The sequence below is a fragment of the Desmodus rotundus genome, chromosome 8 (genome assembly GCF_022682495.2).
Source record: "Desmodus rotundus isolate HL8 chromosome 8, HLdesRot8A.1, whole genome shotgun sequence".
NCBI lineage: Eukaryota > Metazoa > Chordata > Mammalia > Chiroptera > Phyllostomidae > Desmodus > Desmodus rotundus.
Window position 1 is genome coordinate 92,433,256 of NC_071394.1, and position 20,433 is coordinate 92,453,688.

Genomic DNA, 20,433 nt, shown 5'->3' on the forward strand with positions numbered 1-20,433 from the left:
TTCTCTGTACCTTTTCCCCCTTTCTCCCCCCGCCCACTCCCCTGTTGATAACCCTCCATGTGATCTCCATTTCTGTGGATCTGTTCCTGTTCTAGTTGTTTGCTTAGTTTGCTTTTGTTTTTGCTTTAGATGTGCTTGTTAAAAACTGTGAGTTTGCTGTCATTTTTACTGTTCGTATTTTTTATCTTCTTTTTCTTAGATAAATCCATTTAACATTTCATATAATAAGGGCTTGGTGATGATGAACTCCTTTAACTTGACCTTATCTGGGAAGCACTTTATCTGCCCTTCCATTCTAAATGATAGCTTTGCTGGATACAGTAATCTTGAATGTAGGTCCTTGCCTTTCATGACTTGGAATACTTCTTGCCAGCCCCTTCTTGCCTGTAAGGTCTCTTTGGAGAAATCCGCTGGCAGTCTTATGGGAACTCCTTTGTAGATAACTGTGTCCTTATCTCTTGCTGCTTCTAAGATTGTCTCCTTCTGTTTCATCTTGGGGAATGTAATTATGATGTGCCTTGGTGTGTTCCTCCTTGGGTCCAGCTTCTTTGGGACTCTCTGAGCTTCCTGGACTTCCTGGAAGTCTATTTCCTTTGCCAGGCTGGGGAAGTTCTCCTTCATTATTTGTTCAAATAAGTTTTCAATCTTTTGCTCTTCCTCTTCTCCTTCTGGCACCCCTATAATTCAGATGTTGGAACGTTTCAAGATGTCCTGGAGGTTCCTAAGCCTCTCCTCACTTTTTTGAATTCTTGTTTCTTCATTCTTTTCTGGCTGGATGTTTCTTTCTTCCTTCTGGTCCACACCATTGATTTGAGTCCCAGTTTCCTTCGCATCACTATTGGTTCCTTGTACATTTTCCTTTGTTTCTCTTAGCATAGCCTTCATTTTTTCATCTAATTTGTGACCAAATTCAACCAATTTTGTGAGCTTCCTGATTACCAGTGTTTTGAACTGTGCATCTGATAGGTTGGCTATCTCTTCATTGTTAGTTGTATTTTTTCTGGAGCTTCGATCTGTTCTTTCATTTGGGCCATTGTTTTTTGTCTTGGCAGACCTGTTACATAAAGGGGTGGAGCTTAGGTGTTCACCGGGGCAGGGTAACACTGGTCACTGCACTGTGATGCTGTATGTAGGGGAGGGGCCGAGAGGGAGAAATGGTGCTTGCTCCACTCTCTGCTGGTTTTCAGTTACTCCCTCTGCTACCCACAATCAAATTGGGACCCTCTGCGGCTGATTCCCAAGTGGGTGGACTTGTGCTCACTCTAGGCCCCTGTGGGTCTCTCCCACGAAGTCTCCTGTGAGTCTGGGAGTTTCTCCTGCTGCTGCCTCAACCCTCACAGGTGATTTCAATCTGAGGTTTGAGGCTTTATTTCCCTGAGCTGGAGCCCTGGGTTGTGCGGTCTGCTTAACTCCCCCACCATTCCTCCGGGTTTATCTATGAACGAATGTGGGGCTGCAGGGTCTGCCAGCCTCCCCCTTGCAGGGTCTGCTAGCTGCAGCTTGGCCTGCCCCATTCCACAATCCACCACCTCCCTGCAACTTGCCACCAACTGCCACCTTGCTGCAAGTCCTCTCCATCCCCTGCTGCCCGTCTCTGCCCCTCCTACCGGTCTGGATGAGTGTTTCTTCTTTATTTCCTTGGTTGTTGGACTTCCATATAGTTTGATTTTCTGTCAGTTCTGGGTTTTTTTTGTTTTTAAATTGTTGTTGTCCTTCTTTTGGTTGTGCGAGGAGGCACAGTGTGTCTGCCTATGCCTCCATCTTGGCTGGAAGCCCCCACAGCCTTTCTTAACTCACTTTTTAGTTCCAAGAGACCTGGGAGGGTTTTTTGAGGGGGATATCTACAAGGACAATCCTGTCATCTGCAAGTAGGGACACTTTTATTTTTTATTTTGGAATCTGTATGCTTTTTCTTTCATTTTCTTTCCCCAATCCTCTGACAAGAATGTCCGAGTGGAATGTTTATAGGAGTGGTAAAAAAAGGAAAATTTTGATTTGCGATTTCTCACTATTATGATGTTTGTTGTAATATTTTAATAGATGCTTATTATTAGATCAAGAAATTTCTCCTCTAATCCAAGTTTTACAGTTTGTATTATAATGTATATAGAATTTTGTTAAGTGCTTTTTCTGCATGTATTGAGGTGATCATGTATTTTTTAAATTTAATCTGATAACATGCAAATTATGATTGATTTTTGAATAATGAATAAACTTTACACTCGTTTGATGAAATCCACTTCTTTATGATGCATTATCCTTTTTTATTGCTGTATTTGTTTTGGAGATTTGGGGAATATTTTTGCAAGTGTGGTCACGAATAATATATCTTTGCACATTTTCATAATATCTATCTGACTTGGTTATTAGGGTAATACCCAGACCTTATGAAATGAACTATTTCCTCTCCTTTTTTATTCTGGAAGTGACTGTGGTGATTATATTTTATTTACTAACTGTTTGGTAGAATTCATCATTGAAAACATCTGGGCCTGGATATTTTATTTATGAAAGTTTTTTTCAACTGAGAATTTGGTAGTTTAATATATATAAGACTATTTGGGTATGTATTCTTCATTCAGTTTTGGTAGTTGGTATCTTTCAAGGAATTCTTCCATTTCATTTAAGTTGTTGAATTTATTAGCGTAAAGTTGTTTATAGTATTTTTCTCTTATTTCTTGAAACAGGTGCTTGAGTTGCTTAGTAAATGGCTGCATATTTCACTGTCTTAAAATTCATGATGTCAATTAATATTATAACAGCTCTGAGAAATTTGGAGTAAACTAATTTTTTAATCCCCTTATCTTCTAGCATAAAATAAGTAATACTATCTTATGAGATTTTAAAGATGAAATACCATACATAAAACAATCATGGCTGGGGTATCATATAGTACATGGTAGGTAAAAACTTGTTACTATGATTTATGATTTATAATAGTTGTTAGTGGTATTTTTGTCATTGTTTTATTTGATTTATGTCTTTAGTTCTAAGCTTTATAAGTTGGGGTGGGTATGAAGGAAACATAATAAAATCCTGGAATGCACTCTAGAAGTCACAGAGATAAACATAAGTTTTACCTGTTCCTTTTATTATTATTATAGTTTATTTATTGTTGCTTTATTGTAGTTTACTGCATTCATTTTAAAGACTTCCCACCCACTTCGTCAACCTCAACCTACCTCCAGAATCCATGATTGGTATCCATGGGAATAATTAGCCATTTACAAGTGTATTACAAAGAGAATGAGGCTGTGCCATACCACAGAAGGTGCACCAAATATGAGCAATAACTCTGGACTCAATATAATGTCTTAAGCCTTCCTTATTCAGCAATATCGGCAAGAAAGTGCTGTGCACTCAGAATTCAAAATACCCTCCTCCCCAGTTACTCTCCCCAGTTTCTTTAGTAACTTGTTAGGAATTTTATTGACATTTTGCTTTCTTTTCTTAAACAGGTGGTCTCTGCATTGCCCAGTCCGTGAGAATACCTCAGGAGCGCAAAGACAGGACCATTGACTTTGACAGAATTATCAGACAACTCCTGGACACCCCCAACTCCAGGGCCGTCGTGATTTTTGCCAATGATGAGGATATAAAGTAAGGATGACAGGATGACTAATAAAATTTGTTTATATGCATGTTGCTACTTTGAGAAGCAAAAAGATCAGGATACCAGTAGAGAAAGCGGGAAAGAGAGAGCAAATAATCAAATCTATAATCACATAGTGGTAAAGGGTGCATGTGTTTTTCTACCCCATGCAAGTAATTATAGTGAACCACAGAAGCTGCAGTATGTTGCTATCCTCTCCTGGATTTCCTACCTATAAGCAAAGTAATGTATTCAGTTACTTATAAAAAGAGAAAACCACTAACATTTTATAGTTTCTTTTATTAAAAATATATCCAAATATAGCAGACTTTTATCCAGAAATGGTTCTCCTTAATGTAAATGAAAAAATGTCATAATTCTGGATATATCACTATAGCTTTAGATTCAATATGTTCAAAAACCATGCAAGTTACAGCTCTATATTCTCAATCTACTTTTCCTTTCCCTTTCCTTACCTTGATCCTTCTTGGAGTAAAAAATCTGATTACAGCCCTGGCTGATGTGGCTCAGCTGGTTGGATCATTTCCCATAAAGCAAAAGGCTGTGGGTTTGATCCCTTGCCAGGGCACATACCTAGGTTGTGGGTTCAGTGTGAGAAGCAACTGATGGGTGTTTCTGTCTCACATCAATGTCTCTCTCCTGCTCTCTCTCCCTCCCTTCCCCTCTCTCTAAAAATCAATACGCATGTCCTCAAGTGAGGATAAAAATTGTTTTATTGTAAACTTGTTTCTTTTTGCTCATTTGTTACTCACTTGATCAAGCCACATAGAGCTAACCCTGAAAATGTTTCTAGAACATAAATAGCCCCTGCTTTCTTTTCTGATCACTACCGCCCTTGTCCGGAATCCTTTTCCTTCCTTCCTTCCTTCCTTCCTTCCTTCCTTCCTTCCTTCCTTCCTTCCTTCCTTCCTCTCTCTCTCTCTCTTCCTTCCCTCTTTCCTATTTTATTTTTAGAGTTAACAATAATTATACCTGATAAAAAACTCAAAAAATATAAAAAGATTTGGGTGAAAGAAAAATTCCATTCATTCTGTTCCCTAGCTGATTTCTTTCCAAATGAATTATCTAATTACTAGTTTCTCTTATATTCTTCTAAAACAGTCTATAACTTTACACAAACTGCTACATACCATGTATACATCTTCATTTGTCCCTGATAGCCTTTACTTAGCATTTTATGTTGGGGTCCCTGAATGTCAGTAACTATACGCCTATATGTTTGGTAGCCATCCAGAATTTAATTTTATATCTGTAGATTACTCTCAGACAACAACAACGGGAGGAGGAGGAAAAGAGAGAGATCTCTCTCTCAACAACAACAACGGAGGAGGAGGAAAAGAGAGAGATCTCTCTCAACAACAACGAACGGAGGAGGAGGAAAAGAGAGAGTAACATATATGTGAATATATAATATAAATATACACATGTATAATATACCAATATATTATTTATATGTATATATTATATACACTTATAAATTCCTAGTAAGGAGGTTTCCAGGACAAAGATATGTCCCTTCTATAAAAACTATGAATGTTCTCTTATAAAGATGTTGTATAGGTTATACTTATGCTGATGTGAAAGAGCTGTGTTGGTTTTACTAAATCTTTGTGTTATAATTTAATATACCATATCATTGAATTTGAAGCTTACTATCTTTTATCAAGGGTAAAGCATACAGGCCCAGCCCATTATTCCATCCTGCTTAGATTATTGCATTATCATCACGGCCAGGCTCCCAGTATGTGTCTCCCCTCCATGTGTATCCTTCATGCCGCCTTGAATCCATCGTCTTGCCAGTGTTAAGCTCTGCTCATGGTTGGCAGGGCTGCTTAATGGACAGAGAATTACACCTGAAGTTGGGATACCTAAAGTTTTTATCCTGCTTACATGAGCACTGTCTCACTTGAGCAAGTGTCTTGATCCCTGCCCTGCTTCCCAACTTCCTGAGGCCTCAGTTCTCCCGTCAACACAACGAAGATACTTTTGAGCTGTTTTTATGGAGATCCTGCCTCATCCCACTCCTGTCTTATTTTAGTCCACACTCCGTCACCTTCTGTACACTGCAGGCACAGGAGCCATTTGTCTTTCCTCCCACCTAGATCTCTGGACATTATCGTCCACCTACCTGGAACACTATTTTTTCCCTCACTTCATCAGCCTAATGCCATCTCTACTATTGCTTTCTGAACAATGTTGATTTCTCTGAATAATGAAGCTTTGGTGAATTCTTCATAGTTTATGCCACTGGTGTCATTTTACATCGTTTGATTGTTTATTCACTGTTGGCGTTCTCCACGGGACTATAAGCACCATTAGGAGAGAGATGATTATTTTTTATTTTTATTATTTTTTTATTCCAGCCTATGCTGCATTAATCTTCTAGAACCTCTTCCAATCTCTGGCATCTGTTACCAATATTATTTTTATTTATTTTAGTTTTAAATTACAGTTTACAGTCAATATTATTTTATATTACTTTAGAGTGGGTTAAAAAGTTGCAGTACTTATATTATCAATGGAGTATTACCCAGCCATTAAAAATATTAAAATCTTACCATATATGACAACATGGAAGGACCTCGAGGGTGTAATGGTAAGTGATATATGACAGAGAAATACAAATACTATATGATTTTATTCACATGTGGACTCTAAAGAACAAAAACCATAGAAACAGACTCATAGATGCAGAGTGTAGACTGATGGTCACCAGACAGGAGGGGCTTTGGAGGGCTGAGTGAAAACAGTGATGGGATTAAGAAGTACTAATTGGTAGTTACAAAGTCATCAAGGAATGTAAAGTACAGCATAGAGAATGTCGTCAATAATGGTGCCTCCTTTGACTTCCTTTAGTATCCTCAGTCCCTATTACAGTGCTTAGCACATAGGATGTGGTCCATAAATGGCATTCAATGAAAGAATAACATGCCTAGTCTAATGCCCACTTTTTAAAAATTTAAATACACGCTTGCCTTTCTGAACTTCATGATGCCTTAAAATGTGGTTCTTTTTTAACATTTATGCCTCATCTTCACTCACCAAACTCTCCACCCAAAATACATGATTCTGGTCCTCCACCATGTCCTAATCACTCCTCCACCATGACCTTTCTTTGTTCATGGTGTTTCTTCTCTCCTCTGCCCATTGAAAGTGTGTCTGTTCTTCAAGGTTTACTGCATGCAATGCTCTCTGTGGAAACTGTTTCTGATCACCCCTTAAATGTATTATTTATCGCCTTATAAAATGCTGATTCTGTTGCTCTTAGGACATTTGCTTCTACACTTTGTGATTTAGTTATTTAAGAGAATTTTGTTTTCATAATATTATCCTGCCTTTTTCCTCCAGATTTTTTCATTTTTTTACTGTTTTTCAGTTACAGTTGTCCCACCTTTTCCACTCTTGCTCACCCAACCTGTCCCTCCCACTCCCACAGTCAATTCCCCCCCATCCATTGTCTGTGCACAAGAGTATTATATTCCTGTTCTTTTGCTTGCCCCTTCCACTTCTTTCCCCCATTAACCCTTTCCCTCTCCCTTTTGGTTACTATCAGTTTGTTCTTTATTTCCAAGTCTGGTTCTATTTGTTCTTTTGTTTGTTTTGTTGATTAGGTTCCACTTATAGGTGAGATCATATGGTATTTGTCTTTCACTCCCTGGCTTCTTTCACTTAGTATAGTGCTCTCCAGATCCATCCATGATGTCACAGAAGGGAGGAGTTCCTTCTTTCTTTCTGCTGCATAGTATTCCATTGTGTAAATGTACCACAGTTTTTAATCCACTCAATTATTGATGGTTACTTAGGCTGTTTCCGGTGCTTGGCTATTGTAAATAATGTTGCTATGAACATTGGGGTGCATAGGTTCTTTTGAATTGGTAATTCAGGATTCGTAGGGTATAGTCCCAGCAGTTGAATTGCTGGATCAAAAAGTAGTTCCATCTTTAGTTTTTGAGGAAATCTCATACTGTTTTCCACAGTGGTTGCACCAGTCTGTATTCTCACCAACAGTGTAGATAGGGTTCCCTTTTCTCCATAACCTTACTAGCACTTGTTGTTTGTTGATTTGGTTATGATGGCCATTCTGACTGGTGTGAGGTGATATCTCATTGTGGTTTTAATTACATCTCTCTGATGGCTAGTCATGCTAAGCATTTTTTCATGTGTCTATGGGCCCTCTGTATGTCCTCCTTGGAGAAGTGTCTGTTCAGATCCTTTGCCCATTTTTTAATTGGATTTCTTGTCTTCCTGGAGTGGAGTCATGTGAGTTCTTTATATATTTTGGAGCTCAAACCCCTGTCTGAGGTATCATTGACAAATATGTTTCTCCATACAGCTGTTTCCCTTTCCATTTTGTTGGTGTTTTTTTGAGCTGTGCAGAAGATTTTAGTTTGATGAAGTCTAATTTGTTTACTCTTTCCTTTGTACCCCTTGCCCTAGGGAATACATCTGAAAATATTGCTGCATGGAATGTCTTAAATTTTCCTGCCTGTTTTCCTTTAGGATTTTTATGGTGTCATGCCTTATGTTTAAGTCTTTTATCCATCTTGAGTTTTATTTTGGTGTTTGGTGTAAGTTGGTGGTTTACTTTCATCTTTCTGCATGTATTTGTACAGATCTCTCAACACCATTTATTGAAGAGGTGATTTGCACTCCATTTCATGTTCCTTCCCCCTTTGCCAGATACTAACTGACTGTATTGACATGGGTCTGTTTCTGGGCTCTCTATTCTGTTCCATTGGTCTATGTGTCTGTTCTTATGCCAACTCTATTGACACACTTCTTAATTATCTCATAAATCTTTTTTATACCTATTTCATACATTTGTAAAATATATAATACATTGATAAAGTATGGCTTCATGTTTATTTTTAAATACATTATACATGGCACATAAAATTTTACTGCAAATAGCAATGGTAATGAGTTGATTTTAATACTCTTGATTTTTAGGTAGTGTGAGGTGTAATTTGGGATGTAAAAATGTATAAAATCCTCTCAATAACTATGCTCATTCTTCTTGTGTTGGGGCTTATTTGTGTGTTTTTATTTTATACAGTGATTCATAGTATTGACAGCAATAATATCTCAAATACAATAATAGAATTCAATATGTATATATTTCTCCCAAAGCATAAACTTAAACACACTGATGTCTGAAGAGTATTAATGACCTACAATGTTATGTTACCTCTGTTTTCAGGAAATATATACTGTATATGGAAATTTTGAGATTTCTTAGAACATTAATTTCAAATACTTTGTCAGAGAATAGCAGTGAGAAGACATTAGCATCTAGATTTTGAAACTAAGATAGATGCTAAATCAGTCATGGGTACTAATAATTTGGATTTTAGACAAAAGTGAATTATTTTTCTGGGACACTTTATTCTAATTATAAAAATAATATATGGCTAGTTTCAATCCATTGGGAATGTGGAGAAGTATTTGCTGTTGCTCTTTAATGCAAGGACTCTTAAATTTACTCTGCCTTCTGATTATCTAGAAAAATTGAAGGTGAGAGGAAAAATCACAAACTAGGGCTTTAGGGAATCCCTATAAAACATGCAATCCTAACAGAGATAACCACAAATAAAATTCTAGTTTAATGTTTATAATAATTTCTTTTTAAACATACATAAGTTCTCCCCAACAAAACCTAGATCACATTAATTTTTTATTTTACATTTTGTAATTCACATTTCACTTTAAATAACAAGTATTTTTAAATGATTTAATCTTATTTATCTCAATAAATAACCCCACAGTTTTACATAAATATGTATGGTGAATGAGCACTTTTGGTATTTGTCAGTTTCTTCTTTCCTTTCTTGTTGCACTTGGTTTCTTCCCATCTTTTCATCCTCTTCAGAATTCATCGGCACCTCTTCGATGAATGGTTGTTGTTAATAACATATTCTTCTCATGTATCTATTTCTGTTCATTTAAGCTAAAAATATTCACATTTCTCCCACCCGCCCACCCTCTGCCTATGGTGTCCATATTTTTCTGCGCTCTCACATGAATGACACTATACTTTTCACTGCATATATATCCAAATGCAGGGAATTTTTGGCCAGCTTTCATTATATAAGAATTGAGCAATCTTTTGCAGTTTTTTAATTTAACTTTTCTTTTATAAAAATACCTTGTAGAAATCACACTAAGTATATTTTTAATTGCTCTCCATCCATTTTTGGATGTTCTGTTGCTTAACCAGTTCCCTGTGCTCTGCGTTCAGGTTGACCCCAGTAATGAGCATACAGTTTTGGCAGCACATTTGATTATTTCATTTGGGTAGATCAATAGAAGCTGTACCTCTAGGTCAACTATAAATAATTGATTGCGTTTTATTTTTATTAAAATAATAAATTCATATTTTTGAAAATATGACTAAAGCAATGTTGATTCACAACATTGCTCTCCTGTCCCATTCCTACAAGCTCTTTGAATTTGTTTTGTTTGAGCAGCAATTTTAATTGTTTAAGCTATTTCTTCAACTGTTTATGTATAATGTGCTTATACTATAATTTTTGAATTATTAAATTTAAATATCATTTATTAATTACTTTTATGTTAGGTAGAATTTGGCTCAATTCTCTTATCATCCCAACATCACTCTATCAGATTTTCATTTAATATAAATCAGTGTTTACATTATTGTTCATAAATAAGATAATCTGTGAGTGTCATTACTTTTCTTGGGTGCCTCCCTCCTGAAGTCTCCATCATTATTTATCTTTATGTTTCTGTTTTTTACAATTTTTACTCATAGTTTATTTACTGGAGCCCTCCTCCAATAACTTTCTAATAAAGGGTAAATTGAAGAAAAACATTTTTGCCTTTTATGCCTAAAAATGTTCTTATTCTGCCTCCATACTTGGTAGTTGGGAATGTAAGGTCTGGACTCATATTTATTTTGAAATACATTATACCTGATACATAAATTATACAGGAAATAGCTATGGTGACTAATGAGTTACAGAACTGGAAACTTGCAGGGAGCTTAAAGTTCTAATTTTGGATGGAAAAATCTGTAATATCCACTGATCATGTTAATTCTACTCATATTGGAATTCCTTATGTGTTGCACATTAGAATTATAGATTATAAAATAAATTTTCCTCAGAATTTGTGAGACATTGCTCCACCATTCATCCCTTTTTCCACTGCTTCTTACTTCTGTGCATCTGTCCTTATTTTCTCTTGAAAGCTTTTTACAAAATATATTTTATTGATTATGCCATCTCTTGAAAGTTTTTAAGATAGTCTCATTATTTTCAAAAATCTTAAATTTTATGACATGCTTGTTTTTTCTCAAGATTATGCTGAGTGAGCATTTTTGATATGAAAAGTTGTACTTTTAATTCATTCAATTTTTATTTATTAAGTCATTTTACTTTATTTTCTCTGCATATTGTTCTGGAAATGTTATCATTTAGATGTATGTCTTCCGGGATTCATTCTTTTTTTTTTTTAGAGACAGATTTCTTTATTTTTTTAATTTTTATTGTTATTCAATTACAGTTGTATGCCTTTTCTCCCCACCCCTCCACCCCACCCCAGCTGAATCCACCTCCCTCCCCCACCTCTACCCTCCCCCTTGATTTTGTCCATGTGTCCTTTATAGTAGTTCCTGTAATCCCCTCTCCTCACTGTCCCCTCCCCACTCCCCCCTGACTATTGTTAGATTGTTCTTATCTTCAATGTCTCTGGTTATATTTTGTTTGCTTTTTTCTTCTGTTGATTATGTTCCAGTTAAAGGTGAGATCATATGGTATTTGTCCCTCACCGTCTGGCTATTAAAACCACAATGAGGTACCATCTCACACCGGTGAGAGTGGCCAACATAAACAAATCCACAAACAAATGTTGGAGAGGATGTGGAGAAAAAGGAACCCTAATGCACTGTTGGTGGGAATGCAGACTGGTGAGGCCACTGTGGAAAACAATATGGAATTTCCTCAGAAAACTAAAAATGGAACTGCCCTTTAACCCAGCAATTCTGCTGCTGGGATTATACCCTAAGAACCTTGAAACACCAATCCAAAAGAACCTATGCATCCCAATGTTCATAGCAGCACAATTTACAATAGCCAAGTACTGGAAGCAACCTAAGTGCCCATCAGCAAATGAGTGGATCCAAAAACTATGGTACATTTACACAGTGGAATTCTACGCAGCAGTGAGAAAGAAGGAGCTTATACCCTTTGCAACAGCATGGATGGAACTGGAGAGCATTATGCTAAGTGAAATAAGCCAGACGAGATTCATTCTTTAAAACATTTATCTTTTTCTGTTTATGTTCTCCCCTTTTATTTTGGTTTTGCTGTCCTCAAGAAATTTTTTTCAGAATTTTCTTCTTTTTATCTTCCAACACAATTTTAATTTTATATTTTTAACAACCTATTTCTCTTCTTGTTCTGTTTTTAAATTTTTATTGTATTTTTCCATTACTATTTAACCCGTGATATCCCTTCCCCCCTGTAATCACCATACCATTGTTTATGAGTAACCTATTTCTTGGTTTCTGTCTTGCTCTTTATCAGAGATATGATAATTCCCACTTACATGTATTTGGTTTTGGGGGGTGGCATGATTCATACATTTTCTCTGCCCCATCCACAGTTTTTCCCTTGTTAAATTTTTTAATTTTTTTTTCATTGGAGATTTTCCACAATTATAGGTGATTTCTAGCAGTTCCCATTGGGATAAGATACTAAAAAGTTTTATGCACATGTCAATTGGTAGGACTCTCAGTGGACTGGTCAATTTCCATTAATGAATCTATGTCAGTATCGAGGATTTTTTTTCTGGAATAATTCAGATATTTCCAGAAAAGCTGTTTTCTGCCTTGGGCAACACACCATAGATTCCCAGAATTCCATAAATTTAATAAAGGGTTTTACCATTTTGATACTTAATGGTAACCTTAACTTCTTCCGCCATCCTCATCACCCTCATGTTTAACTCATTGTCATTCGCCCACAACCTCCTGCTGTTTGGGTGTTCACGATATCAGAACCTATTTCTTAAATATTTGTTAGAAAATTACCAGTTCATATCCTGCATGGGAGAAGAAGAAAACCTGTTTTTGTTGTTGTTGTTGTTGTTTGTTTCTTGGTTTATTTATTTGTTTTGCCATTCTATACACAATCTTTCCACTACTACTACTGAATTTAGCCATATACCTCCATGGTACTTGGTAGCTCCAAGTCCTGAGAGGCAAACAAACCATTTCTCCTTTGATATTACCCACCAATGTGATTTTAGTTGTAGCTTTCTCTGTTCTATAAATGCAGTTACCTCTTGTCTATCCTATGTTCTTCCAAAAATATTATTGTAATAACTTTTCCATTATAACTAGTTTCTCTTTTTTCTTTTCTTTTTAATTTAACTAGCTCTTTTACAATGGCAAGCACACCTTTGTATCATAAGTAAGACAAACAAAAATTTTTGTTTGAAAGTTAAATTCTATAAATAAATGATATAATGATTAATATTCAAATACTTCATGTATTTGAATATTAATATTCAAATACCTAGTTGCCCTTGATACACACACACAACTTTACTTATAAACATTGGTTGCACATTTTTTCAAGCTTAATCTGGAGTTCTGTACATTTTAATTAATAATTTAAAACCCTTCATTTAAACTGACATGTTGCTTTCTAGAAGTGACATTAACACCAGCAGTGAACGAGAGTGCTCATTTCTCCAGTCCTATGCCAAACTCAAAGCACAAAATAAAACAAACATTTTGGCCAATGCAAAGAGTGAATTTGTTATCTTGTTCTAATAAATATGTTTCTCCTTTCTAATGTATGTGAATGACCAGCTTATTGGTCATTCATAGTTCTCCTTTTATCTGTTGACTTTTAATATTCTTTGTCTATTTTCCTCAAGCTGATTTGATGATTTTCCTCATTGTTTTACAAAATATCTTTATATATTAAGGATATAAGTCCTTGTGGCTTACATTTTTGGCTTTAATTATTTATTCTTTGAGAAATAGTCGCTTGCTTTCCTTCTGCTTGATTCTTAATTTGCATACATTCAACAGCTGTTCTTTGTCATAACATAATTTTTCATGTTCTTTCTGCAGGCAGATCCTTGCAGCAGCCAAAAGAGCTGACCAAGTGGGCCATTTTCTCTGGGTGGGCTCAGACAGCTGGGGATCCAAAGTAAACCCACTATACCAGCATGAAGATATTGCAGAAGGAGCCATCACCATTCAGCCCAAGCGAGCCACCATAGAAGGTAGGGGTTTTGTCAGTTTATAATATGCTAAGAAAGTGACTGTTGCTGTGTAAGATGCTTAAAGCATGTGTCTCTTTGAGGATTTGACATTGTTACAATTTATGCTCTACTTTAATTTGAAAAAAAAATATTTCTAAAAGAAGACACTGCAAAGAAAAGGAACTCCTCTGCTGATATCCTGCTTTGTTCTGCTTTTCTGATGGCCAGGTCTCCAAACATTCCCCCAAAACAAGCTTTGCACATTAAAAACCACTCTATCCTCTCACTCAAGAAGAGATCAAATATTTGCATTTCTTTCTATTCTGTCTTGCTCCAATCTAATTAATTATTCTCCCTAGAAGGCTGCATGGTCTGTGAACGCCTTTTAAAACAAGCTGGGTTGTGGCTCTGTCACTGTTGCTTTTCTATGTTATCCAGGGACATAAAGATCCCAAAAGTCCCTCATGTGTTGTTCACTGGGAACTTCTGAACTAATTTCATTTCCCAGCCTATCTTACACCCCAGACCAATACATTTGCAAACGGGCACAAGAATATAAGGTGTTTTAACTCTTTCCAGTCCTTTTTGTTCAAAAATCTTGAGTATCTATGGTATGCCTTCTTTGCTAAGTTAGTAAAACAAGATGAGGACAACAATGCTTACCCTCAAAGCTTACAGACCTGAATGTAGGTGTCAGAAAATAGTCATGATTATGTAACATGTACAATGCAAAGTAGATGCCCCAAGGCACAAAGTAGATACTGTGGAAGTTTCTCTAAGGTGGTGATGTTGTGGTTGGGGAAAACTCCTAAGAAGAGGTGAAACATAAAGGGATGACTTAGAACTCATCAAGAAGATGATGAGAAGGAGCCCCAGCAGAAGCTTCCAACCCAAGAGATAAGACCAGGGGAGTGAAGAAGCAGGGTACATTGCGTAAATGTAAATAATTCATTCCACAGCATAGTCTTGCAATGATAGTCGTCCTAAAATTCTTCTAGTTCTTTAAAAATGTTCCCCTTTACGGGGTATTGGGAAAACCCTTCCCTTCCCTAGCATACCATATGATACACTATTTGACTGACTGACTCCTTTCTCTCCTTTGGGTGTCAGCTTAGACATTAATTTTCCTTGCAAGATCATCTGTGACCATTCCACCCAGCCAAGTCTGAGATAGGAGCCTTTCTATTGCTTCTATAGTATCCTACATATTCCCTACCCTTGTAGTGCCTCTGTACTTGTCTCTCTCTGGAAATGTATCTGTTATGAACCATGGTACCCTTAACACCTAGAACTTGGGCTAGATATAGCAGATTTTTCAGTGGTTGGATGCCTGGGTGGTTGGAGGAATCACAAACCACATAAAAACCTGGCATGAAACCTGGAGGAAAAGTTGGCCAGGGTTGTAAAGGATCTTGGAAACTACACTATGAAATTTGTACTTTATTCTGAAATCCTGAACAGCATCTGTGGATATAAGTGGAGTGTGATCAGAGTGGGTAAGAAGACTCACTCAGGTGTCTCTGTGGGAGAATAACATGTAAGAGTTGGGTGAGACTCTAAGGAAAGCAACAGATTAAAGCGTCTCTAGTGCGGTCCTCTCTCCCTAAGCTATAGATGCCACTCAGACACAAGTGTCCATACTCCATGATTACTAGCCCCAGTTTCAAGGTATTTTAGGAAATTAGTATCTCAAAAGTTTTATAAATTCTTGAAACAAAATACATTTTGCATGCATATTTAGGGATACACAGAGTTATTCAATTAGATAAAAATAAGCCACATCCTGAATCTTCCAAAAAATATGTGGTCTTATCCATTAAAATGGGAGAGAAATGTTATTATCTATGAAATATTATTGGAATATGTTGAAGTAGCAAGCCTTCATGCAAAACTTTCCATTCCTACCCAGATAAAATAATGATGGTTTTCCTTTGTTTAGAAGTGCTGTGACTCCTATCTAGCCATATTTTCTTTTGTATTGCTACAAAGTAGAGCCAAGATTTGTTCACTAACTTAGAAGATGGAACATCAAGATTGTGCACATGCATTTACTTACAGTGTTATATCCTAAGGAAGTGAAAAAAGAAATGTATCAGTTGCACCAAGGTTTCTGAACAAAGCAATGAAATATCTCAAATGAAACTGTAAGTGCAGTATATTGCATTATGGGCAAATAAGCTCTTCTTTCCTGCCTATTTTTTTCCTTAATTTTTTTGAGGATGTTTCCTATTGAATTTTAATGGTTGGAGCATCATCCAAACACTCATAATATTGCTACATCCCTTTATCTTTCTGTTATATAATGCTGTACTTTTGTATGTAAATAGGAAAAAGCCAATCAATAGTAAATATTTTTTTCTTTAGGTCCATATTTTGAAGATGTTCCACAAACATCTGAATTTTTGATTATTTATTTTCTGTATCTGCATGAATAATTAACAATAAATTGTCTTAGGCCAAAGTGCTATCAACTACATTGCCTCTGGGAGAGTAGTGTCCATCTTCCTTTGTCTTCTATCTGTGTTTATTCTTCATTTACAGGAAGAAGGGCCTTTGTGTTTGCTATCCAAGGGTGTCATTTATTTTCTTTTCAATTTGATGGTGATAGGAACTGTGCCCAGACAGTTCACAGTGGCCCCTCTGGCTGCCTGGTGCTCATGGGAGATCTCAGAGTGTCTCCAGAACTTGGCAGCGCTCCTCCAGCTACTGAGCCAAAACAATTCTGTAATTTTTAGTGTCCCTGAATTGTTTGCTGAGCCAAGAGATCACTGGCATATTCCTCTCTTCCGTTGCCCCATTAACTAGGACTCTGTCATCCTCTCCAGCCTCCAGCAAGCCCACAGAGAAAACCAAAATGCCCGAGTCACTCTCTACTCTGTCCTCCAAGGTGCTTGGCTCTCTGAAAGTAGGCTGTCCTAGGCATTCTCTAATTACAGCCAGTGAGGATCATGGGCCAGCATCTTTTCATCTGTGCCATAATCACTAACATTAGGGAGCTAGTGTAATGAGGGGTGAGTTTTCAGGGCTAACTATAATGGCTCTGACGATTGGTAGATGATTTTCAAAAGGGTGCATGGAACAACTTGGTTTCTGAACTAAGTCCGCGATATATGCTGGAAAACACAAAAATTGCTCTGGACTCAGCATACAAAGGTTAGTTATTTCATGCTTTTTTACTCAAGATTGCCATGAATGCTTTCTTTATTTTTCCTAAAATCAGCAAGATCAAAGCTATGAAGAACTGAAACAAAATATTTATTTATGTCTCCAATTTGGATATGCCCTACTTTAGCCTGCCTTGATTCCCTGGAGTGTCCCCTGTATCACAGGGTTTTGTTAGGTGAATGGGAGAAAAACACCAAGAAAGGATGTATTGCTTTGAACCACAATACTAATTCTAAGTGATGTGTATGCCTTTTAGACCTATGACATTGTTCAATAAAAACGCTGTTAGAAGAGTGTATACTCAATGTCAAGACAGTTTCTTTCATTAAGTTTTTCATAAATGCTTATAAGCTCTAGCAAGGTGTTAGGCACAAAGTTAAACACTGAGATATATACCAGGTGACAATTTAGACCAGGTTCCTGCTGTCATGAAGTTGCTCTCTTAATGTACAGGTGGCAGGTGATAAAAAATATAAATAGGAAAATACCATATTAGCATAATTACTCTAAAGTATATTCCCTTAAAGACCAGCTTGTAAGTTGCAGAGATGCGCAGGAAGAAGAGGAGAGACCAGGTGGCCTGGATCTGATGCAGGTCAAAGTAAAGTCAGAGAGGACGTGGACACAGGTCACTAGCTCAGGCTTCTGCAGGCTGTTCTAGATTCCCAGCACATGTTCCTATCAGATCCTTACATTGCCTAAACCTACTCAGATTTCTCATTTCCCTATTTCTTATTGATCTGGAAAATAAATGATTTCTTCAAGACAGATAAAATCATTAATCTTTTTAAAAGACTTGCTGCTTTTCCCAGAGTTAGTCTACTCTGCAAAATCATTGCTTCCCCAGTTCAGACTGTGCCATATGCCCCCTCTACAGCAAATGCCAATCATACTCACATTTGCACACAGCACTTACAACTAGGTTCTGAACCTCAAGGGCAGTGCCTAGAGCCTGTGGGTTCCCTGTGATTGTCTGTCTCTATTCCCATACCTTTAGCAATTATTAGAGGACCGAGCACATAGTAAGTTTTTAAAATGCTAAAATTGTCTTTTCTTGTCTATTATATCTGCATTTATCTATAATACCTGAATATGTAAAGGACTGCATGTTTATATGAATTTGAAGTTTTCTCAGAATGGGGAAATATTCATCCAAAATGGTTTGTCTCTTTGACTTTTTTCCTAAGATATTCCGTAGAAAGATGCACTTAACTCTTCAACTCAGGATCTCACCAGAAATTTCAAATGTGGGTTTGTACAATTTTTTTCTTTTCCTTCCCTCGGAAGCAAGTACCTCTTGCCTTCTTTGTTCATCTTGACTTTCTTTCCAATTTTAGAGGGACTTCCTGTACCAGACTGGCACAATGGCTCAATTAGATTGTTTGACTTAGTTCTGAATCCCCAGGAATTAGAAAGTGCCTCGGTTTAAACATTCCAATGGGTAGTTTCTTCCCAGACTGTACTGCATCTATGAGTAGTATAGACTGAGGGAGAGAGTGCAAGCAGATCAGGAGGGTGAGAATATCCGTGTGAAGAATTTTAGCATTTTATTTTTCTTGTGATATTTAAAGTTGAGGTTATTGACCTTGAGCAAGAGGTAAGAAAGGTAAATAGAGAAATCTGCAACCTAGATATCTAAGGAGATCTGAGAACAATTAATTAATTTGGAGTTGCTTTATATGTATACAGTCCCAGATTTGGAGCCACGCTGTCTCTTGCCTAATGGGACAGATGCTGTCTTAGCTAATTTCACTTAACTGGCCACAAATCAGTTCTTAACCAGCAAAGATGTAAAATATCCATTCTCTTTGAAAGATGTACTATCGGTTGTCCAGTACACTGAACACTCTAACAGCCTGATCTCTAGTATGTCCCACCAGTTAAAGTTTTGGCTACCAAGATCTAGCGATTTTTAATCCTAATCTATTTATCCTAGTTATATGGAAGTATTACCATTATTATTTAATGTAATTAAAATTTATATAAACCAATGAAATTGGTGGAGAGAGAAACATATAGAGATGCTCTTTCAAAGAAAACTTCGGAAATATTTAATAAATGGTAGCCACTACTAGTTGGGGGCAAGACAACAGTAAACTTGAAGGGAAATCATAAACATTACAAATGCTTATGCACTTAGGTGATCGTGCAGTTACCTGTAAGCTTTAATTTCACTTTAAATACCACAAAAGTGAGTTTTATTATAGTTGATATTTTTCAATTTTATAATAGGGAGGCCAATTAGGTGATGCATAGACACAAATAATAATACCTTGATCTCACATTAGACAATTGACAAGTGACTCTGTGTGTGTGTGTTTTGAGTTAAAACATTTAATTTTGTATTTTTAATGATTCATTGCTAAGAGAGAAATTTTTGATGAACTGACTAGTTTTGGGTCCCACTATATGAAATTATAAAGTTTCTAACCTACTTTCATTTGGAGTTTCCTTTTCTGGGACTTAATCTTCTCACCTATAGATGAAAGATTTCAACTAGATTGCCCCTAAGGTCCCTTCTAGGAGAAACATTTTAAGAGTGATTATTATTTCTGCTTACCCAGCATCCATTCCATCTTCTTGCTATGGTCCCACATTTTCACCTTGGAAACTCCACACTCTACTATCAGCCCATGTGGTTCTGATGGAGCTGACTCTTGGCTCTAGGAGCAGCCAGAGCTCATCTTCTATCACACCCCTGACCACTGTAAAGATTGTTTTGGAGCCAGTATATGACCCAAGGCAGACCATGGTTATGTTATCTAATTCCTAAAGGTTTACTAAAACTTTCAAGAAAGAAGTGTTTTCTCCCTCCCTCTTTCTTTTTTCTTTCTTTCTTTTTTCTTTCTCCTTCCTTCCTTGCTTCCTTCCTTCCTTCCTTCCTCTTTTTCTTTCTTTCTCACAGTCACTATGATAGAAGGGTATTAACTCTAATCTTGAGCCCACGTCTTAGAGAGGCCTGCGTGAAAACATCAAAGACCTGAGTGCTGGAGAGAGAGGCACCAAATCCAAAGACATCACGGGCATCCTTGAGCCCCCTCAAACCTTAATTCTGAATTTGGACTTCTCATCTTTGTTAACTTACAGACTCCTGTTATTCTGATCAGATCCTTCAGGATGGGTTTCTGTACCATGCATCTCAAAGGACTTAACACACATAGTTGACTATTAGGACAGCCTTCTTTTAAACATTTATTTCTTCCTTTTATCCTTTCTGAGTTACATCCTTTCCAAGTGCTATTTATCTCACAAAGATTTCCTATCTTCTTTTTTCTCCCTTCTTTATCTCTCTCCAGTGAAATTTATACATTTTCCAAAACCCACCATAAGTCCCATCTACTCTATGATGTGTTCCTTCCCTCACCTCGGCCTTGTTCCTTATCTCACCCTCTCAGGCATACAGCATCCATTCTACT

General features: G+C 36.8%; 1 protein-coding gene across 2 annotated transcripts in view; it reads left to right on the top strand.

Moving 5' to 3' along the window:
- The window catches only part of GRM7 (glutamate metabotropic receptor 7), an 838,973-nt gene that overhangs the window by 408,258 nt on the left and 410,282 nt on the right, over window positions 1-20,433 (top strand). For both annotated transcript variants that reach the window (XM_071222185.1, XM_024556576.3), the window contains exons 3-4: window positions 3,459-3,600; window positions 13,719-13,873. In XM_071222185.1, the coding sequence (XP_071078286.1) occupies window positions 3,459-3,600; window positions 13,719-13,873 (297 nt within the window). The remainder of the gene's footprint in view (window positions 1-3,458; window positions 3,601-13,718; window positions 13,874-20,433) is intronic.